General features: G+C 39.7%; 1 protein-coding gene across 3 annotated transcripts in view; it reads left to right on the forward strand.

Moving 5' to 3' along the window:
- Positions 1–16,868: 16,868 nt before the first annotated feature.
- USP42 (ubiquitin specific peptidase 42) overlaps positions 16,869–25,914 on the forward strand; it is a gene marked incomplete at its 3' end in the record, with an annotated part of 47,513 nt that continues 38,467 nt past the window's right edge. For 2 of the 3 annotated variants that reach the window (XM_081297178.1, XM_081297176.1), the window contains exons 1-3: positions 16,869–17,000; positions 22,475–22,721; positions 25,475–25,675. In XM_081297178.1, the coding sequence (XP_081153304.1) occupies positions 22,484–22,721; positions 25,475–25,675 (439 nt within the window). In that variant the 5' untranslated portion in view covers positions 16,869–17,000; positions 22,475–22,483. Of the gene's footprint in view, positions 17,001–19,528; positions 20,488–22,474; positions 22,722–25,474; positions 25,676–25,914 lie in introns of those variants that run through there. The other variant, XM_081297177.1, reaches the window with a different exon arrangement.

Here is a 25,914-nt window from a genome sequence, read left to right on the forward strand (position 1 = left end):
TTCCCCTGGGCACGGTGGTGCACACCTATAAACCCAGTGACTCTGTTACATTCAAGGACAGCCTTAGGAACTTAGAGAGACGCTGTCTCAAAAAAAAAAAAAAGATGATTTTTTGGCAAAAAAATATTATTACATAGAAATATGTAGATTTTTAATTTTTTTTTGTTATCATTGGACACAATATCTTTATTCCATTCATTTATTTTATTTTATTTTTTAATATTTAGTTTTTAGTTTTCGGCCGACACAACATCTTTGTATGTGGTGCTGAGGATCGAACCTGGGCCGCATGCCAGGCGAGCACGCTACCGCTTGAGCCACATCCCCAGCCCTAGATTTTTTTATTTTTAAAAATATTTTTGTAGTTGTAGATGGACAGAATGCCTTAATTTTATTTGTTTATTTTTATGTGGTGCTGAGGATCAAACCCAGTGCCTCCCACGTGCTAGACAAGCGCTCTACCACTGAGCTACAGCCCCAGCCTGAAATAGGTAAACTCTTTAGGGAAGTTTTTAAATTTTCACTTAAAGTTCAAATTCCATTTTTCTGTTATAGTTTATCTTATATTCTCTCACCCACCTAGAATTTTTCTAGGTGGGTTTTTTTTTTCAGTTCATCTACATATATAGACATATGCCCATAGAAAGGACATAATATTTTGGACTTTTTTTTTCTTTCTGTATATTGTATATATTCTACAACATACTTTTTCAGTTCATGATTTGACTTCAAGAACTTTTTCTTTAAACCACCCCCGCCCTCCATTTACTGCCTACTACCATAAGTAGAAATTGTGTGGCAAAGCCAGGACTTAGGTAAAAAATGTTTTTCGGATCCCCCAGCAAAGGTAGATTTGTACAGCATAGTTGTCCAAAATTCTTCCTTTCTGATCACCATTGCACCGTCCTATGACTCCCCACCCCATTTGTTTACCCTAGTGGATTTTTCATAGTTTTATTTTATTTTTATTGTTTTATGGTACTGAGAATTGAACCCAGAACATTGTTCCTCTGAGCTACACCCCTAGCCCCTTTCAAAAATTTTATTTTGATAGAGTTTCATTAAGTTGCCCACGCTGGCCTTGAATTTAGAATCCTATTGCTTCAGCCTCCCAAGTAACTGGGATTACAAGTGGGTGGTATACATTGTATGCCAGCTGTTTTTGTTTTTTAACCATTCTCTTTTTAATTGTTGGAAGCTGTAAAATGGAAACCTAATTATACCTTCCTTATAGTGTTATTGAAGGTAATTGATGAGTTTACATGTAATTTATATAGAAGAAAAATCTGGTATATAATGATTTCACAATAACAGGTATTATTAATAATTCTCTTAACAACTCTGGTGTATTTACTACCTCATTACCCTATAAGCTGCTCATTCTAGGAAACTTCCTTCTACCGAATACACAGATTGGCAAATCTTAAAATCAAAGAAACCACCCTTGTGGGAGCCTGCTTCTTTAATCCTTCTTTATTTGACAAAACTGAATTATTTTTTCAGTGAGGTGTGGATTTTCTCCAATAACTTTGACCTAAGCAACCCACTAGGCTCTCCTCACTTATTTCTGCCTTTGCTATCCCAGCTGCCTATAAAATCCCTCCATTTGAGATCATGAGTAACGTTCTTAGCTTCTAATCTGTAAAATGGAAATACTAATATTTTCCTGTTGAGAATAATAAATGACTTATCAAAACCAGGATTTAGTAATCTCTCAACTCTTAGCTGACATTAATCAATATCCTTTTTTACTGATATTCCTTCATCTTTCCTTCTAGGAGACTGATTTGTGCTACCAGTGCTGACCAACATCACTGGGGTCAGGTTCCTCTGACCCCGGTGGTCGGGTCAGGCCTCTTGTTTAGTCGCTCATCTCTAGAATCTCCCTAAGTGGGGAGATTTCCTCTGAGAGTTTACTTTTCTGTTTTCACCAACTCTTCAAGGTAAGTTCCACGCTTGGCTTACTTTCTCTCCTATTCTCTGCCAGCCCCTCTCCTTGAAATCTGCAGTATTCTAAGGATTTCAAAGTTGAAGATAGGAGGGGATGAGACTGAAGCTTGGAAGGAAAACATTTATATACTTCCAGATCTTAGAGAGGGGGTTGACACATGCCAGGTAGAACCATGCAAAGCGCCAAGTTTGGATCACATGGCAGAAGACAAGAATGTGGGCAGAAACTGAGCCAGAAAAGCCTTTATTGAAGTTTTTGAAGGAAAAGCAAGTGAAGGTAGAGTGGGAAGGTTAGTAAAAGCCAATTGGAACAATTCCAGTGAGCTTTGTGTGTAGGGGAGGTCTCTAATTGTCTAGTACCTGGCCCTGTGTGATTTATGGCAGGGGAAATACTATGTTGTGTGCCAAAGTTAGATAAATTGTTGGGAGTATGGACACAGGATGGGTTGGTTTGTACATGAAAGACATACCCCTGGAAGAGCCTTTTGCTGTCCAGTAGACTTGAAGAAGAATCAGCTAACCCTGGGAGGGGGAAAAATCTCTTCCAGGCCAGCAAGATTTGTAAGATGTCAAAACATTATAAAATACAGTAAGTAGAACACACAATTAGCTGGGCATGGTGGTACAAGCTTCTAATCCTGGCTACTTGGGAGGCTGAGGCAAGAGGATCACATATTCAAGGCCAGTGTGGGCAACTTAGTGAGACCTTATTTCAAAATTAAAAACAACAAACAAAAAAGGTGTGGGGGTGGTATGCTGGGGACATAATTCAATGATAGAGTGCTTATCTAGCACATGTGAGGCCCTGGATTTGGCCCCCAGTTAGGGGAAAGATAAACATGATTAATAAATGCAAAGTCTGTTCCTTTTGCTCAGAGCATGGCCCTGCCCAGTCCCCAGATCATCTGACTTTGTTTTACTTACCACTCAAGTCTCTACTGAAATGTAACCTATTCAGAGAAACCTGACATCTTTCTTGTATTAGTGTCCTGGGACTGTCATAACCACCACAATCTGCATGGCCTGAACAACTGAAAGGAATCACCTCATACCTCTGGAGGCCAGAAGTCCGAGATCAAGATGTCTACAGGGCTGGCTCCTTCTGAGAGCAGTAAGGCATAACTTGTTCCCTGCCTCTCCCCTAGTTTCCAATGGTTGCTGATAATTTTTGGCATTCCTTGGCTTGTAGATGCATCATCACCTTGACCTTTGCCTTCATTTTCACATGACCTGTTCCCTCTGTGTACATGAGTCTAAATTGTCCTTTTCTATAGGAACACCAGTCACTGGATTAGGATTCACCCTAAGGACCTCATTTTCACTTCGTTATCAAAGTATGGACCCTGTCTCCAAATGAGGTCACATTCTGAGTTACTTAGGGTTAGAACATCAATATTTCTCCCGTGGGATATACAATTTGGGCTGTAATACTCCTTTTACAGCTTTCCTCCCACCCCTCTTTGTTAGAGCCTCCAACCATCGCACTTACATCCACCTTCCATAGCATTTAGCATGCTTCATTGTAGATGTTAGCTTTTTTGAAGCAGATTCCCCTCCCCCTCTCTGCAAGCTTTCCCATATATAAACACACTGGAAATCCATTAGTATAAAGATTGTCTTTATTTTTGTACTGGGCATTGAACCTAGGGGCTCTTAACCACTGAGCTACATCCCCAGCCCTTTTTTAAAAAACTTTTAAATCTTGAACAGAGTCTCATTAAGTTGCTTAAGGCCTCAATAAGTTGCTGAGGCTGGCCTCAAACTTGTGATCCTCATGCCTCAGTCCCAGCTACTGAGATTACAGGTATGCACCACCATTCCTGGAAGTATAAGGATGGTTTTTGTGTCTCTTGTTCATCATTTTCTCTGTATCATACACACTCTCTTATCTCAACAGAAAATCGATGAATGAATGAGAGAGCGAACTGTTTGAAGGGATAGACAGCCAGTATTCATAGCTGTATTCATAACTGAATGTGTTTATTACTTAGGGAGCATGTACAACATTTTTATTAATTTTCAGAAGAAATCCTGTTGGGATTCATTAAATTACAGTTGTAACTTAATTAAAGGGTATTAGATATTTACCCTATAAGCAATTTATTATGTGCCAGAAAAGAATCCCTTTGGAATCAATTTTTTCACAGTTACAATCTAATTTGAGGACATGTGATGCCTATTCAAGGATAGAGCTATAAATCCTCTTTCAGCAAGTCCCCCTCAGTTATTTTTATGTTTATTCTTTGTAAGTGCTTTATAACTGAGCCACTCCAGCTCCCCTCTTAGTTTTTTTTATTTTATTGGTACTAGGGATTGAACCCAGGAGTGCTTTTCCACTGAGCTTCATCCCCAGCCCCTTTTAAATTTTATTTTGAGACAGGTTCTCACTAAGTTTCCCAAATTGTCCTCAAACTTGCAATCCTCCTGCCTCAGCCTACCAAGAAGCTAAGATTACAAGTGTACATCACCATAGCCAGCCCTTCTTAGTTATTTTTATCAGTTTCTACATTTAAGTTCTACAAATTATTTCAGTGTATTGTTTATTTGCTGTTTTGTTTCAGCCACTATAGTGTGAAGTTCACAGTATGCTTTTTAAGTTGATAATGTCAGGACAGTGAGACCAATTGACTTTACATACGTATCTTTTAATCTGGTGCCCTTTTGTACTCTAACTTGACTTCTATTGATTATATTGATTTTTTTCTTCCACTATTCTTTTGTTATTTTTCATTAACCCCAAACACAAGAACCATATTTAATCATTGTGTTAATATGCATTCTGATTTTGTTCCTAAATAGAAAGAAACAATTACTTTACTTTTCAGTTGAATCTTATTTTAGCATGTTCATCTAGCTAGCAAAATTGTTGTCTCTCAAGATCAGCAAACATGTTTTCACAACTGTTTCTCATGCCTTCTTTGAAACCTCATGCCATGAGACACCACTGCCCTTGGCCTTTACCTTCTGACCTCCCCATCATTCCCTCATATTCATGGTAAGGCTGCAGTTCCCAGTTCCATTTCATCCGCCCCACTCCTGTCATCATACTCAATGTCACCATTTGCATGGATGACACAAAAATACCAAGTGCACTAGTCAGGGTTCTCTAGAGACAGAATCAGTAGGATATAGAGAGATATGAGAGGAGATATGTTAGGGGAACTAGCTCACCTGATTATGGCAACTAAGTCACATGACAGAGTGTCTGCAGGCTGGAGACCTTGGAATGCCAGTAGTGTGGCATGTCCATATCCAAGACTTCAGAACCAGGAAAGTAACAGTGGAAGTCTCATTCCAAGGTCAAGAGCCTCAGAACTTAGGGGCCACTGTTATTAAGTCCTGGAGTCCCACAGATGGGAGAGCCTGGAGTTCCGATGCCTAAGGCAGCAGGGGAAAAAGATGAATCTATCCCAGCTCTTAGAGCAGAGACCAGTGTGTCTCTTGCATTTGTTCTCTCTGGACCACCACCTGATTGCATGGTGCTGGTCCATACTGAGGACTGGACTTCCTTAACTCAGACTCACATGTTAATCTCCTCTGGAAACACCCTCATAGGCAACATAATGCTTTACCAGGTTTCTAGGTTTTCCTTAATCCAGTAAAGTTGACACCTAAAATTAACTATCACACCAACTTACCTTGATACATTGTTTCCACCAATTCCCCAAGAAATTTGGAAAATGAGGAGACTGGTGATTGGTGCTCTTTGAGGACCTCTCTGAAGACACCTGTGGTCATGCTTTCTGTATTTTCATTGTGTAACACCATTAAATATGATTCCCAAACAAAAAAGTGGAATAAAAAAATTTCAGTTTGATGTCAGTGAAAATGGTACAGTAGGAACCCCCCTGGAGGCTCTCTCTTCCCAGAAACAATAGAAAACCTGGTACAAAGATGTGAGAATCACTTTCATCCAAACTCTGGAAGATTTTCAAAAGTTTACAACAACTAAGTGAATATTTAACCAGAAACAGGATGAGAGAAGGTCCCAGCATTTTAACTTAACCTCTTCTCTTGGCAGTGGTCTGCAAGGTGGCAGCCTGTATTCCAAGTGGGTATCTGGTCTAGGAGCAGACAGATCAAAGGAATTATGTTTGTCTGTTCAACTTGCCTATGGGTTATCTGAAGGACTAACAAAAGGGGTCTGGTTTTATTTTGCTTAACCCAGAATTCTTTTGGGGCAGTGAAGTGCCATGACTATGTAGAAGATTTTCCTGGAAAGCAATGAGTGTTAAATGAGAACCCATGGCTGCCTGGTGCAAAAACAAAATATAATAGTTGAAGCAAATAACATACATGCTGAAAGCCAGGAAGGAAAAGTTGAGGATAATAGGGCTTCAAAAAACTCTGACACATACTGAGGAATTTAGAAAGCCACATGCATGTCCAGGGGAGAGCACATATGCAGAAAAGGTCCAAGGAGATGATAAGTTCTCTTTGTTGACTGGTCTTTCTTTAGCTTCTGCAGAAGTGAAGACTAAGGAAGAGTTGTGAACAGCCTGGCTAAGTGTTGAAGTAATGCCCCAACACAGAGCCAATCTTCAAAGACCTAGATAGTATTTTCTTTCCAATGTTATGATATTAAAAATATCCAATTTTCTATGAAGCATGCAAATACACGAAAGTATGGCCCATTCACAGGGTAAAAATAAATGAACAGAAACTGTACATGAAGAAACACAGACATTGAACTTATTAAAGACCTTTTTTCCCCTTCTATTTTTGTTGTGCTGGAAATAGACCCAGGGCTTTGTACATATCAGGCAAGGGCTCTATTACTGAGCTATATCCCCAACCTCTTGATAAAGACTTTAAGTCAGCTGTCTTAAATATGGTTCAAGAATTAAAGAAAAACATGGACAAATAACTGAAGGAAATAATGTCTCCACAACTAGGAAATATCATTAAAAATAAACAATAAACTAGGTGTGGTGGAGCATACCTGTGATCTCAGTGATTTGGGGAGCTGAAGCAGGAGGATTGCAACTCAAATCTAGCTTCAGCAACTTAGTGAGACTCTGTCTCAAAATAAAAAATAAAAAGGGCTGGGAATGGGTCTGGGGATGTGGCTCAGCTGTAGAGCACTCTCCTCTCACATGGAGGCCCTGGGTTTGATCCCCTGAGCACCACATAAAAATAGATAAGTGAAATAAATAAAGGCATTGTGTCCAACTACAACTAAAAATAAAAATGAAAATAAATCTTTTTTTTTAAAGGGCTGGGGATATGTTTTCAGTGGTAAAATATCTTGTGCCATAAACTAAAAAACTGAAAAATAAGAAATTATTTTAAAAGGAAGCAAATAGAGATTGATATTAAATCTTTACCAACTGAAGTGAAAAATTCACTAGGACAGGTCCAAAAGCAGATTTGAATAGACATTAGAAAGAATCAGAAAATATGAAAATTGCTCAAATGAAACATCCTCATCAAAAGAGCAGAAAGAAAAAGCAATAATGATAAAATGAACAGAGCTAAGAGACTTGTGGGACACCAACAAGTAGCTAACATACATATGAGTACCAGAAGAAGAAAAAGGATAAAAAGAATTTTTGAGCAGATAATAATTTAAAGCTTTCCCAGTCTGATGAAAGACATGAGACTACACACCCAAGAAATAAAACCAACTTCAAATAGGATAAACATACAGAGATCTATACCAAGGCACACAGTAGCCAAAGGATAAAAATCAAATCTTGAAAACAGCAAGAGAAGTGACTGAAAATATACTAAGAATCCTAAGTAAGATTAATAGTTAATATCTCATCAGAAGGTCCAGAAGGCAGTGGGATAACATATATAAAGTACTGAAAGTAGAGTTTGAAGATGTCGTTCAGCATTAGAGCACGTGTTTATCATGCTCAAGGCCCTGGCTTCAATCCTCATTACCAAGAAAGCAAAAAATAATGAAGAAGTTAAAGGCATTCCAATATACACAAAAACTAAAGAAATTTATTAGTAATATGTGATATGCTAAAAGGAGTCCTTTAGGCTAAATTGAAAAATACTAGATAGCAATTGAAGGTCATACAAAGGAATAAAGAACACTCATAAAGGTAAGAACATAGCTAAATATAAAAGCCAGTATTATTATAATTTTGGTATGTAACAACTTTTTCTATGTGAATTTAAAAGACAAATGCCTAAAATATTAATTCTGTTTAAAGGGCACACAATATTTAAAGATATAATCTGTAGATGAGCATGAACGTGAGTACTTGTTTTGTGCAGCTACTTGGGAGGCTGAGGCAGGAGGATTACAATTTCAAAGCTCACCTGAGCAACTTAGTGAGAGACCCTGTCTCAAAATAAAAAATAAAATGGGCTGGGGATGTGGTTCAGTAATTTACCACCCCTGACTTCAATACCAAAGAAAAAAAGGGGGGAGGACAGAATTGAATGGAGAAATGGTTCTACAATAATAGTTTGGTGATTCAAATATACCACACTTTTAATAATGGATAGAATATCAATAAGGAAACAAAGGAGGTGAACAACTCTATATGCCACCATTCTCCAGAACGGAACATACGTTAGGACACAAGTCTCAATAAATTTTAAAAGCCTGGGATCATGCAATATATCTTCTTTGATCACAATGGTATGATGTTATAAATCAACAACAGAAGAAAAACTAGAAAAATTCATTAAAATATGTAAATTAAATAAAGTATCCTTAACCAACAAATTGGTCAAAGAAGAAATCACAAACTAGACAACACCTTGAGATTAAAAAAAAAACATAAACAATAAAAACTTTGGCATGCAGGGAAAGTGGTACTCCAAGGGAAGTTTATAGTTGCAATGCCTACATTTTTTTTAAAAAAGTTCTCATTTTAATAACCTAACTTTATAGCTTATAGAACTAAAAAGAGGTGTAAACCCAAAGTTAATAGGGGGACGGAAGTAATAGAATGTAGATATATGGAATAGAAAATATAAGAAAAAAAGAGAAAAGCAATTAAACCAAAATTGGTTCTTTAAAAAGATTAATAAAATTAACAAACCTTTAGCTAGATTGACTAAGAAAAAGGAGACTCAATAAATGAAAATAGGGTACATTGCTTTTGACCTTACAAAACAAAAAGTTGTTTCATTTTGGGGGGTACTGGGAATTGAACCCAGAGCACTCTAACCACCAAGTCACATTCCCCAGCTCTTTTTATTTTTTATTTTGAGACAGGGTCTCTCTAAATTGCTTAGGATCTCCCTAAATTTGCTGAGTCTGATCTTGAGATTGGAATCCTCCTGCCTCAGCCTCCCAAATTCTGGGATTTCAAATGTGGGCCAGAGTGCCTAGCTGATGAACTGATTATTATTATTATTTTGGCACCAAAAGCTTTTCTTTTTTTCTTTTTTCTTTTTTTAAAAGAGAGAGTGTGAGAGAGAGAGAAAGAATTTTAATATTTATTTTTTGGTTATTGGCGGACACAACATCTTTGTATGTGGTGCTGAGGATCGAACCCGGGCTGCACGCATGCCAGGCAAGCGCGCTACCGCTTGAGCCACATCCCAGCCCAAGCTTTTCTTTTTATAAGGGATTGAACCCAGGGGAACTCAACCTGTGAGCCAAATGCCCAGCCTTTTTATTTTTTATTTTGAGACAGGGTCTCACTAATTTGCTTATGGGTTGCTGAATTGCTGAGGCTGGCTTTGAACTTGTGATCCTCTGGCCTCAGCCTCCCAAGCCTCTGAGATTATAGGCAAGTGCCACCCAGCTGATCAACTGATTTTTGACAAGGGTACCAAGATCATTCTAGGGGGCAAGAAAAATTTTCTCAAAAATAGTTCTAATCAGATATCCACATATAAAAGAATGAAGTTTAACCCCTACCTCACACAATATAAAAATAACTCTAAATTTAAGAGCTAAAACTATAAGTCTTAGAAGAAATCATAGTGCAAGCCTTCATGATCTCACAATAGAAATTTAGCAATTATTAAATACAACAAAAGCACAAATAATGGGGTTGGGGATGTGGCTCAAGCGGTAGCGCGCTCGCCTGGCATGCGTGCGGCCGGGGTTCCATTCTCAGCACCACATACAAACAAAGATGTTGTGTCCGCCAATAACTAAAAAATAAATATTAAAAAATTTTGAAAGGGGCTGGGGATGTGGCTCAAGAGGTAGCGCGCTCGCCTGGCATGCATGCGGCCCGGGTTCGATCCTCAGCACCACATACAAAGATGTTGTGTCCGCCGAGAACTAAAAAATAAATATTAAAAAAAATTAAAAAAAAATTTTGAAAAAAAGCACAAATAACAACAACAACAAAAAAAAAGATAAACTGAATTTCATCAAAATTAAAAGCTTTTGTGTATAAAAGGATATTATCAAGAGGGTAAAAAAAACAGCCCCAGAATAAGGGAAAATATTTGAAATTACTATAGACATTTAATAGGGTATAGTATCCAATATGAAGAATTCTTAACAAAATGACAACCAACCCACCTTTAAAATGAGCAATTGATTTGAATAGACATTTCACCAAAAGAAGACATACAAACAGCCAAAAAGCATATGAAAAATGCTGTACAACATTAATAATTAAGTAAATATCAATCAAAACCATAACAAGGGTTGAGTTTGTGACTCAGTGGTAGAGCGCTTGCCTAGCATGCATGAGGCACTGGGTTTGGTCCCCAGCACCACATTAAACAAAAACAAAAACAAAACAAACAAAAAAATAAAACAACAAAAAAACTAAACAAAATAAAGGTATTGTGTCCTTCTACAACAACAACAACAAAAATTTTAAAAAACCATAACAAGGTACCATTTTATATCTGTGATAATGGTTATAATTAAAATAAAACAAAAATCACAAAATAATGAGTGTTGATCGTAGACTCTAAACTGTGAGTCAACATGTACCTTTTTCTTTTCTTTGTTTTAACTTTTTTTTTTAGTTTATTTATTTTCATGTGGTGCTGAGGATTGAACCCAGTGCCTCACAGGTGCTAGGCAACTGCTCTACCACTAAGCTACAACCCCAGCCAGAAGCTTTTCTTTTTACAAGTAGATTATCTCGAACTAGTGATGGAAAGTTGACTAACCTATACACCAAGTCACATTTCAAGTGCTCAATAGTTGTATGTGCCTGTGGCTACTCTGTTAGGTGGCACATACTGTAATCATCATCGCAGAAAACATTGAGCAGTATTGGCTTGGAGCTGTAAGAACATGGGTTGCTAAGGGTGGCTTTGAACTCCAGTCTCAGCCTCCGGAGCCACTGGGATTATAAGCATGAACCACCGTGCCCGGCTGCTTGTGTAATCTGAACCAGTTACTTAACCTCCTTTTGCCTCAGTTAACTCATATATGAAAAGGCAATGCTGGTAGTATCTACCTTTCAATTCCAAGAATTAAGTGAGTCAATCAGGTTCCTCTTTAGAAGCACATTACCTCTCAATATTTTTCATATCACTATTGTTTGTTAATGCTCTTAATTTCCACTTTGCTCTGGAGACACTTATCCCAGAAAATCCTTGTCATTCTTCAGATCAGAGATTCTAAGATTGGTGGAAGATTTTTTTTTTTTCCCTTTAGCAGCCTTTATTTTGTTCAATTCTATGTTGAGAAATTGTTCTGATAAAGCTGTGTGTGAATTGTTCCTTTCAAAGTCATCAAGGTGAACTGAGTTATCTTTTTCTGCCTTGATCTTTTCTACCCATCTTTGTGTCTGAATCTCTTTGAGTTGCTCAGTCCTCAGTTCACCTAGTCCACTGAAACTCAATCCTCCAGGTTTAAGTTTGATGTGGGCTCTGAGCTTTCCCTTCCCACTTACCTGCACTCCCCAATTTCTACACCCCTGCACCACCCTGCTATTTTCTCCTTCTCTTCCAGGTACATCATTGATTGCTTAACTGCTTTATATAAACATCCTGAGAGCTCACTGAGCATCGGGACTTTTGGGGATTAACACAATTTCCCTCTCCTTGGCCTCCAGAGTTGATGCTAGGTTAACAGCAACAGAACTATTTCAAAAGAAAAGAGCTAGAGACAGCTAAGGGTTGAGTATATTCATAAGTAGCTTTATCACCCAGATGAATATTCAAAATATTTTACTGAGTGCCACAAGGAGTCCTTTTCAGTCTAATTATATTATATGGATAAACTAATTTTAATCTTCATACTATCAGAATTTTATTGAGTTTCACAAAAAAATCTATTTGGGATCAATTAAATTTTATTTTAAATCTTTACAAATTGAGGTAGACCTCTTCAGTCAGAAAATCTTTTTATTTTTGTGGTGCTAGGGATGGAACCCAGGGACTTGTACAGGCTAGACAAGCTATACCCCAGTCTAGAAAGTATTGCTTTAGGTCCTTTGGTCATGAGCTTAACATCCTTCATATTTTTCATGTTTATTATTTATTCCTTAGTATTTTGTTTCTGCTCTTGTAATAATAATAATAATAATAATTATCATTATTATTAGATATTGCTAGCATATGGATTTCAGCAGAAAAAAATTATTTTTGGTACTGGGAATTAAACCCAGAACCACTCTACCACTGAGCTACATCCCCATTCTTATTTTTATTTTGAGATAGGTTCTTGCTAAATTGCCCAGGTTGGCCTTGAATTTGCCATCTTCCTGCCTGAACTCCAGAGTAACTGGGATTATAGGTATTCACCACTTTTTTTTTTCTTTGAAACTCCCAGACTAGCTGGTCACAGTAGCACATGCCTGTAATCCCAACTACTCAAGAGGCTGGGGAAGGAGGATCTACAAGTTTGAGGCCAGCTTGGGCAACTTAGTGAGAAAAACCTGCTTAAAAAAAAAATGGGGATGTTAGCTCAGTAGCAAAGTGCCCTAGGTTCAATCCCCAGTACCAAAAATAAATAAATAAATAAAATTTTAAAAATAAAAAATAAATTTAAGTCTATTTGAATCAAACTATACCCTCTGGATCATCCTGTTATCAACTGTGTTATCAATCTTAATTTTTGCACATTTCATAAAATTCAATGTAACGGAGAAACAGATTTTATTTTCTTCTAAATTGGCATTTGCTCCTGAAATGCTGGCATCTATTTCCTAGCCCTTGTTTTCCTGGATTTTTTTTTTTTAATTTAAACTCATTTCAAGTGTCCCCTTTAACTTTCTCTTTTTGAACATGGTGACAATGTGAAGTAATCAATTATGCAGATCTCTGTGAGGCCTAAGATTCAGCTAGCCATAGTCTCAGGCTGATTTTCTAGGAGACTGTGTTCCTCAGAGATCAAATACAAGCTGCCTTGAAAACTTTCAGGCTTGGAAGTGAAGTGTCATGTTGGTCTAAGGTGGAGGAGGGGTGTTAATGATCTATTAAGGTCAAATTGGATTTGATAAATTAAACCAGTCTTTCATTTCCTGGCAGTCCAAAGCAAGACTCAACTAACAACTAATAAAGAAAAGGCGGAGCTGGGATTTACACCTAGTCTGTTTCTAAACAGCACCCTCTCCAGTGGTCTGCAAGACAAGTCTATTGATTGTGTCATCTGAGCACTGTTAAACCGTGCAAAGAAGGTACTCTTCCCTTTCTTCCTCCCTTCCACCTTTGCTGCCTCTCTCTCTCTCTCTCTTTTTTTTTTTTTAGTGTGGCAATATTTTGAATGTGTTTTGTGTTATTTTACTTTTTGGTATGTGTATCATTTTTTCTTTGTTCATAGAGATTATGAGTAAAATGTACAGCTACAGGGTCTGCTTCATGTTTTAATGAGGGGTTGACTAAGAAATTCTAAATACTATTCCCATTTTTGTGGTGATTATAAGAAGATTGTTAAGAGGTGGAGTACGTATGAGGAAATTAAGCTGGGTTTTGATGGTTAAGTTGGCAATAGTTCATTGTCATCCTCCCTGATCCATCCAGTTTTTGCAGGGGCCACACTGATGAATTAAATGGGGATATGAAGGAGTGTTCTGGGGAGGGGAGGAAGGGATTGAAAGGAGAGGGATGAGAAGTTAGGCAAGGATATAGTCTCAGTGGGAGAAGAGGATCCCTTCAGCTAAGAATAAGGGCTCAAAGGACAGGGTGGGTGGGGGAGGCAGCAGCTGCCAGTGATTAGCAGCCAACATTCAGCAGCTGGGAGAGGGGATGGTTATGTCAGTCAGTAGAGGGGATCTGGGTAAGGTATTAACAGTACCCACTGCAGACTTCCTAAGTGTCTGGAGGTCCTCAGAAAAACTACTTCATCCATCTTTGATATCTAATGCTCTTTGATCTCCTGGATGAGTGGCAATGACGGTGTTGGTAAAGGGGACAGGCTAAGTAATGTCTATAGGTCACATGGCTTATATGAAGCAGGTGCAGAGTGAAATAACTTTGGAATAAGGGCTGGCCTGGATGAAAACACGATTCTGGGACAAATTTGCAAACCATCAGTTAATGATTCAATTGTTTGAAGTCAGGGACTTCTTCATATTCTTTGTAACTTTTTCATTTATGTTGTCAGTTTACTAGAGTAACTGCCCCCACTCTAGGAAAAGGGCTTTCTTTGTTTTGAGGTCATGCAGACAGATGGAGTAGGAAGAAGATGCAGTTTCCCTTCCAAGACCCAAAGGGTTTTTTTGGTCTTGTTTTTTTTTTTTTTTTCCCCTTGGGGTACTGGGGATTGAACTCAGGAGCACTTGACCACTGAGCCACATCTGTAGCCCTATTTTGTATTTTTACATAGAGACAAGGTCTCACTGAATTACTTATTTACTTATTACTTATTTAATCTCTTTTTCTACCCAAGTTGCTCAGGTACTCCGCAAAGATTTAAGGAACTGACTGAAAGGGCGCTTTGTCAATAGATCAGGAAATGCAAAATTAAATTAGAAGTCAGAAACTTTTTTTTTTTTTTTTTTTTTTTTTGCTACAGGGGCCTGAACTCAGGGGTGCCCAATCACTGAGCCACATCCCCAGTACTATTTTTGTTTTTTATTTAAAGACAGGCTCTCACTTTTGCTGAGTCTGGCTTTGAACTTGAGAACCTCTTGTCTCAGCCTCCCTGAGCCCTGGGATTACAGCCATATGCCACCGCACCCAGCTAGAAGTCAAACATCTAATGTGTTTCTAAGGGAAACTTTATCAAATACCAAAAGGCTCAGGTGAATATCAAGGATTTGGCTCTTCAGTTCCTTAGCATTCTGATTTAATCGATTATAAGTCATTTGGAAAAGGCAAGCAAATCACTAAGTTCATCCCTGTAGTTATTCTGTTCTTGACATCTCTTAGTAGTATTGAAAATGCTGTAAAAGCGAAATTCCACAACCATCCTTCATCAGGAAGAAAGTGGACCTGAAAGTGGACACTGAATTCTGGAGTATAGAGATTCCCCTTCTCTCTCTCTCTCTCTCTCTCTCTGTTTCCTTCAAGTACTGCAGCCTCTTGCTCCAAATACACACTGATATTTTATTTATTTATTTATTTTTTAAATTTTAATATTTATTGTTTAGTTTTCGGCGGACACAACATCTTTGTTTGTATGTGGGGCTGAGGATCGAACCTGGGTCGCATGCATGCCAGGCGAGCGCGCGCTACCACTTGAGCCACATCCCCAGCCCCTGATATTTTATTTTTAATAATTTCTTTTTAGTTAGTTACAATACCTTTATTTATTTAGGTAGTTACAATACTTTTATTTATTTTAATGTGGTGCTGAAGATCGAACACAGTGTCTCACACGTGCTAGGCAAATATTCTATCACTGAGCTACAACCTCAGCCCCACAACTGATATTTTATAAAGTATCAGTGGAGGAGGCATGGTTAGGCTTTCTGTCAGCAGATATAGAAGTGGGGTGGGGCAGGGTGCTGAGATTTGTAGGAAAGAGTCCGTTATGGCTGACATAAGAAAAGAGGAAAGGAAACTTGGGCTTTCAACATCAGGCTAAGGACTTTAGGCTTTCTATAGGAAGAGGAAGTCTCTGATCTGTCCTACCTGGCTACAAAACGAAGGTAGAATGGGACTGTTGGAATGCGCTTGGTGAGAGAGGAAAGGACCACTCGAAGAGAGGAGGGTCAACGTGACTTGGTTTAAGGGGTTAGATCATGTTGGGGGAGAAGAGAGGCAGAGGAGGTGGAAAATTCAGGCCAGTGCACGACAACGTCATGTCCTCAAAGCAGGCAGGAGATCGAACAGTCATGGTGTAGGGGAGATGCAATGATGAACTAGTTCTGTTCGACCTCGCGGTCAGACGTCCAATAAGTGATACACGTACGAATCTAGCAATGGGGTGCAAGAGCCAGGCCACTGACCCCCAAAGACAAGCAGAACGCTAGGATTCGAGGTGAAATTTTGACAAGGTGGCAGGGATTTGTCATTTTCCAAAGCCAGAATTAAGATTCTTCTTTTGGGGCTGGGTAACTCGGTGGTAGAGCGCTAGCCTAGCATGCGTGAGGTCGTGGGTTCCATCCTCAGCACCCGGAAAAAAAAAATCAGCCTTCCTTAAGTAAAAGAGTGTGCAGCCTGATGAAGAGCAGCGCCCCGCCCCGATGGGGTTCCACTGACCAAAGGGCCGAGGGTCACGCTCCGCACTCGGGGAGGGTGAGGCGCACAGGGAAGAACTTTCCTCTGAGTCCCTCGATCTTCGGGGTCCAGAGCTCTAGCATCCCGTAGCGGGACAGCTCAAGACCCAGACGTCCGCCGCGCGGTACTGCCTGGGGCGTAAGGGGCGGAAAGAGCCCCGCCCCGCCCCGCCCTGCTGCCCGCTCGGCCAATCAGCGTAGCCACTCCGTCGGTCGGCCGGCGCTCTGCTGACGTGCGAGGCCGGCCTGCGCCCGCCGCCCTTTGGCGACAGCCCCTCCCGCGCTCGCCGGGCCCGTTAGCTGATCGCCGCGCCTCTTGAGCGACGGCCCCTGGGCGGCGGCGCGTGCCTGCGCGGCCCTGGCGCGCCCCCTGGCGGCCCGGCGGGGAGCTGCGGGCGCGGCGCTGACCCGGAGGCGGCGGCGGCGGTGCCCGGATGGAGGCACGTCATTGTCCCCCGCCGGGCGGCTGGGCTGTGTGCGGCGGCGGCGGCGGCGGCGGCGGCGGCGGCGGCGGCCGAGGGGGATGGAGCGAGCGCCGAGTCGGGTCAGGTAAGCTCCCGCCTCCTTCCGCCCGCCGCAGGCCGGCGTGGGACCCGCCGAGCGCCCCGCTCGCCTCGGCCGCTGCTGGCCCAGCCGCCCCTCAGCCGGCGCGGCCCGCCGGGGGCTGGTGCGGCCCCTCGCCCGCCGCTCCCTCCGCAGCCGCGGGCCGCCTGGGACCCCGCCGAGCCGGGGGCAGCGCCGCCACCGCCCGGCCGGCCAGGCCGCCGAGGAGGGGGCGGCGGCCGTGGCGGGCGGGCGCCGGGCGGGCCGGGCTGCTCGGGGAGGCCGGACCCCCCTGGTTGCCATGGACACTGCGCGCCCACCCCCGCTGGCCCCAGCCCGCCCCCTCGGCCCGGGGGTCCGGCGGGCCAGCGGGCGGCTCCGGGGCGGCCGGGCCAGCGCTGGGCGGCCGGGGTGGGCGTGTGCCGGCCGCCACCGCGGAGCCGGCGTCCCCCGCCAGCCCGCCGCCCCCCGCGTGGCTGCCACCTCTGGGCCCCGGCGCCCCTCGGAGCTCCGAGCTGGCCTCCCCGCCCCCATCGCATCCCTAACAGAGACAAACTTTCCCACCCGGAGCGCCCGCTCCCGGGTCCCCCGTGCGGGGCGGTCTGCCTGGCCTCTGCCGAGTGTCCGAGTGCCCGCGCCGGCCGCCTGAGCGGGTGCGGGCACCCGAGGGGAGGCGGGCGGGCAGCTGGCCGCGGGAGAGGAGGAGCCGGGTGGCGCGTCCCCCAAAGCGTGTGTGCCTCCCTCTGGGTCTTTATCTCTGGGGCAGGAAGAGCCAACTTACCTGGAGAAGGCGGGGTTGAGGGGGTCCGTTTCTGATGTTTGAAAGGAAAATTTGACCGGACAGAAGTTTTACAATCTAGGACTTTAACCTTTCCATAATGAATACCGTTGAGATTACTTTCATTGAATAGCTCTTTTATATTCGCGAAGGCCTTAGGGCTTACTTGTTTATGGGAAAACATGTTGGTTATTTCAAGTAAATACACTCAAGTAACAGTAAAAGTGGTTGGAAAACTATTTAGTTAACGCCTCCTTTTCAAAGTAAACCATTTTACAGGTTCTGATACATGTCCTTGGAGCCTACATTTTTTTCGAAGATTTGTATTTTTTAAACACAATTTTCTTTTTATTGTGTTACTCATTCAAAGTGCATAGGGTCTATGAATAATCAGTTTCACTTGTTTGTTTTTTACTTAGGGTCAGTTTCACTTTCTTTTCTATATCATTGAATCAAGGCGACAGTAAGTATTTGGTTTGTAAAGGTTTAAGGTTAATCGTTTTGTTCACTTAAATATAATTAAAATCAAAAGTTTTGTTTTTGAAGCTTCTGTGTGTGTGTGTGTGTGTGTGTGTGTGTCACTTAAAACGGAAATGCTAGAAGAACCTGGATTACATTGTTTCTGAAATAGAGTGTAACAGTTTGTTTTTAAATGTGTCGATGTTATTACTTCAATGTATGTGGAATGCCACGTAATTTAAATACTGATATTCTTTAAAAATTAAAAAAAAAGTAACATCTAGCATTTGGTCACTACGAGGGAGACATAACATGTAAAGGACTTGGGAATTCTAAGGCTTTTGAGTAAAGGATGGTACTTAAAGCAGAGGAAACATTTGTGAAGTTGTCTCATTCTTTCATATGCAATCCAACTTTGTTTCATGTTCCTGTTTTGTTTTGTTTTGTTTTGTTTGTTTAAAACATGCTCTTATAACTTTGTGTATCATTAGAAGGTGTTAAACTTTTCATTGAAGTTGTTACTTCAAAGTGTTGGTATTTGTAACAGTAATATTTAGAGGCTTTACTGGGCATAAAGAACATGAATCCTAAGTCTTAACATTGCTTGGTTTGGAGAAAGGTTGTCTCTGTAGCAGATGGAATTTAGTTTGATACCTGATGGTTTTAGGGTAAGGTTTCATTGGCTGACTATATAAATAAAGAGTGGATGGGTTTGGTTTGTTTTTACAAAATTAAAATGAAAATATTGTTATTAATGATTTGTGTTTTCCTTAAAATTTTTTCCAAGAGTGTTTTTTTCTCTTTCTTCCTTTTACTGGAACAAATAAAATGATTTTATTTGGTCAATTTGTTAATCATTGGAGGGGATATTTATCCCAGGAAAATCAAGGTTTTTGCTGTTATTTGATATTGTTGTAAATAAGGCTGAGTTAACCTTTTTTTATTACTTGATTTTGGCTTTCTTCTTTCCTCACCCACTTCCTTCTCCTCTTTTTATTTTCCTATTCCTGTCTCCACAGCTTTTCATAATTTCTTTTGCTTTTTTGATGTGGAAAGTGTAAACTTTATTTAAATGATCGGCTCAAGCTTTCTTCTGAAAGATCCTTTCTGAATGAAGATCTTGTGTCCTTGGTTGTTTAAAATTTATATATATATATATATATATATATATATATATATATATATATATATTTTAAGCTTATTAAGATCTGATTAACAGTTTTTCTTTGGCTACATAAGCATCCCAAAACTTTTAAGGTTGTGCCTCTTGGGGATGATAATCTTGCCTTAATTAAAAATTATAAACAACAAAATGAACATTTTTATTTTTTGGTACTGGAGATTGAGCCCTGGGGTGCTGTTCCACAGAGCAACATCTGCAGCCCCCCCCCTTTTTTTTCCAGGGGTGCTTTGCCACTGAGCTATGTCCCTAGCCCTATTTATTTACTTAGAGACAGGGCCTTGCTAAGTTGCTGAGGCTGGCTTTGAACTTGTGATGCTCCTGCCTCAGCCTCTCCAATTGCTGGGATTACAGGCATGTGCTACTCCTGGTCCTCAGTGCTTTTTATATTTTATTTTGAAACAAAGTCTTGGTAAGTTGTTGAAGACCTCACTTAAGTAGCTGAGGCTGGCCTCAAACTGTTCTCTCCTAATCACTGGGTTTATAGGTGTGTGCCAGCATGCCCCACCAAAATTGAGCTTTTTTGGGGGAGAGGGGGTACTGGGCATTGAACGAAGAGGGTAGTGTAGGACACTGAACCACATCCCTAGTACTATTTTGTATTTTATTTAGAGACAAGGTCTCACTGAGTTGCATAGTGCCTTGGTTTTGCTGAGGCTGGCTTTGAATTCTCAATCCTCCTGCCTCAGCCTCCCAAGCTTGCTGGGATTACAGGCGTGTTCCACTGCACGCCTGGTGAGCCTTTTTCTTTTATGTGCCTTTATTTTTTCATGTGGTACTGAGGATTGACTCCATTGCCTCACAGGTGCTGGGTAAGCACTCTACCATTGAGCTACAACTCCAGTCCTAAAATTGAGCCTTTTTATAAACAACCTTATCATGAACAGCGAGTGCCTGGTAATATTTGAAGTGGCAAGTATATACATGGATATTTCATAATGCTTTGTACTTTACTGAATTTTTTTTTGAGAGAGAGAGAATTTGTTTTTAATATTTATTTTTCAGTTTTTCGGTGGACACAACATCTTTATTTTATGTGGTGTTGAGGATCGAACCCAGCGCCCCACGCATGCCAGGCGAGCGCATTACTGCTTGAGCCACATCCCCAGCCCCTTTACTGAATACTTTTAAAAACAAAAATTTAAGGCAGTCCCTACTTTGGAATTGTTAAAGTATTAAATGAGATGTTGTATATAAATCATACAAGACAAACTGAGTGCTAAAAACAAATGCAAGTTTTATTCATTTGTTGAAGACTTTTGTATGGAAGCTTTCTCCACACCAGTCAGGGGATATAATTAAGAACATAACAGAGAGCAATAAGTAAAATGGCTGTAGAGTAAATGCTGAAGTGCTACCATAGAAATTAGCATGGGGTGCTGGGGGATGTTTTAGAAGTGGTTTCTAACCCAGTCTTAGGCAAAAAGGAGTGGTCAAGGAAGTGTTGCAGAAGAAATGAATTGTAATCTGAGAAGTTCACTGGCTGAAGGAGGTAGGATGGGAAAGAGTAGATGAAAGAAAAGAGCATGTACAGAGTCTGGAGCAGGCAGTATGATGGGAATGTGACATGGGAGTGCTTGAGGTGTTACTAGGTCAGGGAGTGCCAAGTCTAGGTATTAGGACAAGGTGCTGTCAAAGGGCAGTTGCAGCACTCCTGAAAGGTTTTTCTTTTTTTGGTACCAGAGATTGAACCCAGGGGTGCTTACCCATTGAGCAACATCCCCGGCCCTTTTTTATTTTTTGAGACAGGGTTTTGCTAAGTTACGTAGGGTGTAGCTAAATTGCTGAGGCTGGCTTTGAGCTTGTGATTCTCCTGCCTCAGCCCCCTGAGTTGCTGGGATTACAGGTGTGCGCCATCATGCCTGGCTTGAGATAGGGTCTTACCAAATTGCTTAGACCCTTGCTGAGTTGCTGAAGCTGGCCTCAAACTTGGAATCCTCCTGCCCAGCCTCTGAGCTGATGGGATTATAGGCATGTGCCACCATGCCTGGCCCTGAAATTTTTTTCTGCACGGGGGTAAGATATCTAGATTTAGCTGCCTGAGCAATTTTGGGAACGTTCCTAAAAGTGCTATGTTCCTAGGTGGTTTAGCCAGAAGGAAGCCCAGCTGCGTTTATTGGACCTGGCTCCTAGTCCCAGTTGCTGACTAGTTTGTTATAATTGCTTCATTTTATAGACCTAGGAATCTCTGGTCTTTTGTAGGTTCATTATGAAAAGTAAGCAAGTTAATATATGTTCAGCATACAGTGCAATGCCTAGCATATAGAAAATGCTCAATTAGTAGATTTTAACAATAGGATTCAGAGAGAAAAATTATAATTACTTTTGTATCACATATTTGTATTCAGGTTTGATATCAGTAAAGTCTTAACAGGTTTCATTTAAAAAGTCATAATGAACCACTACAGAAAAGCAGTTTTGTTTCAAAGTATATATGTGTGTGTGTATATATGTATATATACACATACACACAAAGTATATATATATATATATATATATATATATATATATATATATATACTTTAAAAAATTTTTAAATATATATGTATATTTTAAAGCAGTGTATTTTATATAATGTCATTTTGGATTTTAAGCTAAAAATTAAAGTTAGATTTACTCTTCATGTAGCCAATACTTGTCCCTGAGAAATTATTTGAATTGAAAACTTAGTCAAATGTATTAGTATTGTATATAGTATTTCTAATTTTAAGGAATAGTGAGGAAAAAAGCATGCAGTTAGTAAAAATATAGAAATGGAAATTGAGGTACCTGATTATAAGCTGAAATATAATGTTCTGGGGCATAGAATAGGAAGTTCTAATTAAATGCATTCTTGAAGATTTTAAAGTAAAAATTGTTGAAATATTTGTATTAGCATGATTCTGAATGTCCCAAGGGAATTATTACAAACATGGTATAAAATTCTGTTCTTTTTATATTTGGGTAATTTGTTTGAAAATAATTTAAAATGGCTAGAAAACTTTTCCAAGATACAATGTTAGGATAAATGGATTACTTTTCTCGAACCTTATGAAAGAGATGTATGCTTTTCGTCTTTTGCAGAGTTGAACAATGACCATAGTTGACAAAGCTGAATCTTCAGACCCGTCAACCTATCAGAATCAGCCTGGCAGTTCTGAGGCAGTCTCACCTGGAGACATGGATGCAGGTTCTGCCAGCTGGGGTGCTGTGTCTTCATTAAATGATGTTTCAAATCACACACTTTCTTTAGGACCAGTACCTGGTGCTGTAGTTTATTCAAATTCTTCTGTACCTGATAAATCAAAGCCATCACCACAAAAGGATCAAGGTATTATTTTTTTTTAAAAAATGGGTTGGGGGGGCTGGGGTTGTGGCTCAGTGGTAGAGCACTTGCCTAGCATGCGGGAGGCACTGGGTTCGATCCCCTGCACCACATAAAAATAAACAAAGGTGGCCTGGGTTCGATCCTCAGCACCACATACAAACAAAGATGTTGTGTCTGTTGAAAACTAAAAAATAAATATTAAAAAAAATTTCTCTCTCTCTCTCTCTCTCTCTCTCTCTCTCTCTCTCTTTAAAAATTTAAAAACAAATAAACAAAAAGGTATTGTGTCCATCTACAACTAATATATATATATATTTTTTTTTCTTTTTTTTTTTAAATGGGTTGGTAGTTTCAGAGAGGGGCTTATTTTGCAAGAAATGGCCAGCATTCTTTGATGTATTTCATTTTCCTCTGATGAATGATTATTTATTATTAACCCATATATCACAACAGGGTGGATTACTTTTAAGTTAATATGAGTAGTTTCTTTTATTACTATTTTTTTGAAGGATAAATTTTATTTTGGAGAAAATCAATATGGGCAAGCATTACAATACATTACATCTGTCTTTTAATTTTTTTTTTCTTTTTTGTGGTGCTGGGGATTGAACCCAGAATTTCACCCATGCTAGGCAAGCACTCTTAACACTGAGCTACATCCAGGGTCCTTTTTTTTTTTTTTTAATTTTTATTTTGAGACAGGGTCTCACTAAGTTGTCCAGGCTGGCCTCCAGTTTGTGTTTCTCCTGCCTCAGCCTCCCAAGTAGCTGGGATTACAGGCATGCATTACCATGTATGGCTAAAGATGATTTTAAAAATCCTTGCCTTTAGATAAATGGACTCTAAATTTCTTTTCTTTTTTTTTTTTTTTCCAGTCAGTTAAAAATCATCTGTAGCACTGGGCACAATGATGCATACCAGTAATTCCAGCAACTCAGGAGGCTGAGATAGGAGGATTACAAGTTCGAGGCCAGACTGGGCAATTTAGTGAGAGCTTGTATCAAAAAGAGCTGGGCATGTAGCTCAATGGTACAGTACTCCTGGGTTTGATCTCCAGTACCACATAAAAAAACAAAACAACAACAACAATGATGACAAAAGACCCAAAAACCATCAGTAATAAAATTCTTTGAAAAAGAGCAGATAATAGAAATATTACTTTTGTTAAAACAACGTAAATATGGTTACATTTGTTAACATATGTATTCAGATAAATGAAACATTGACATTTTTATTGGAACTTGTAAGACTTTTGGATTTGAAAACTTGGAGATCTGAAATTCAAGGAAACTTAATAGAATTAGTTCCTACTCATAATGTTATTTGGTAGAATAATTTAACCTTTTTTTTTTTTGATTCTGGGGCTCTAACCCAGGACCTTAAGCATAAGAGACAAGGGCTTTACCACTGAGCTACATGCAAAGCCCCTTAAATTGTTTTGATGAGTCCTCTTAGTAAGTTCGATATTGTGGTGTAGGAGTGGGCAGTATGGTTTGATAAAAGTTTTTGTATCACTAAACACAACTTAATTCAATATTACACAGAGGTTTAAGGTCTTTCAGCTCCTTCTCCAGCAATACTTTCCTATAGTACGTCTTTTTGCAAGGCTCCAGCCTCCTGTCATGCTGCTAGGATTTCTCTTTCTCTTCATAAGCACTTAGCTCACTGCCCCTTTTGGGGGGGGGTGCTATTTTCTCATTCTCTCTGGATTAATTTCTCTTTTCCTAATTTTGATTTCCATATCCTATCAAGCCAAAGTCTGCCTTTATAGGGTATCTCAGCCTTTGATAACAGTGAGGCACTAGCTATCCTCTGAAAAAATTAATTTGCTAATTGATTATTTTGAACTTTTCTAAATAAATGGTTTCTTGCACTTGTTCTATTAGCATAGTTACTTACTAGTAGTCTGTTTATAAGTTTTAATAATGGACACAAACCTTTCACGGACATGTTTAGTATACTTACAAGTACATGTAGTGGTGCCCAGAAGCCTGACTTTAAAACTTGTTTTCTTAGTGGTAAAATGGGGACATTAGTACCAGCATTAGAATTGTGAGACTATGACCTGGTGAGGGCTCAATAAGTGATGTGTGATGGTAGGGATGGACATGGTGCTGCATGTAAGCATATGTGGCCAATGTGACAGGGAATTGACTTATAGTTTCTGTTGATTGTGTTTATTTAAAAAAAAAACTTGGATTTTTATGAAAAATTTTAAGTAGATTTAAGAGTAATTATAATGAACTCTCATGTAGCTATTAGCCACCTTTGACATGTATCAACTCATGGCCAATTATACCTCTACCCACTGATCCCTTCTCCAATATTTTAAAGTAAGTCCAATACTTAATATTTACCTGTAAATATTTAGTGTGTATAGCAAAAGGATTATTTTCTAAAAATTAAAACATCTTTATATTAAAAATCCAATCAATATTCAAATTTCCCTGGTTATCTTTTTTTTTTTTCCTATAGTTGGTGTTGAAAACAACATCCAAACAAAATCTACACTTTGCATTTGGTTGATATGTTTAAACTTCCTTTTATCATTTGCAATTTGTGTATTAAAGAGATCAATCATTCTCTCATTCTGGGTTCTCTGTTTTAAAATGTCCAGTTCTGCGCTGTATTTATGGCAAGCTGGTAATGTGATTTAGAATCATGGTCAGATTCAGGTTTGATCAAGTATTGCTATGTATTTAGCTTCAGAACCATGCAAAGCTTTGTTTTAAAATCTTTGCTGTTTATTGTTCCAGCCCTAGGTGATGGCATTGCTCCTCCACAAAAAGTTCTTTTTCCATCTGAGAAGATTTGTCTTAAGTGGCAACAAACTCACAGAGTTGGCGCTGGGCTCCAGAATTTGGGCAATACCTGTTTTGCCAATGCTGCTTTGCAGTGTTTAACTTACACACCACCTCTCGCCAATTACATGTTGTCACATGAACACTCCAAGACATGTAAGTGTTCTGTTCTGTGGTATGTTTGTAGTATCACGGATACTAACCTTTTATTTACTTTTTTCTCTGAAATAAAAGTGAAAAATTAGAATTAAGAGTTATATGATCATTAGAAGTTGGTTTATTCTTTTAGAGACCAAGGAGGACTGACTCTAAGGATTTGTATTCAAATTGATAAGAAAAATTTTGCACCTAATTTGACCTGTGAGGGTATTTTAAAAGAAACATTTTGTCAGCAT

This window comes from Spermophilus citellus (genome assembly GCF_964194105.1).
Source record: "Spermophilus citellus genome assembly, chromosome: 6".
NCBI lineage: Eukaryota > Metazoa > Chordata > Mammalia > Rodentia > Sciuridae > Spermophilus > Spermophilus citellus.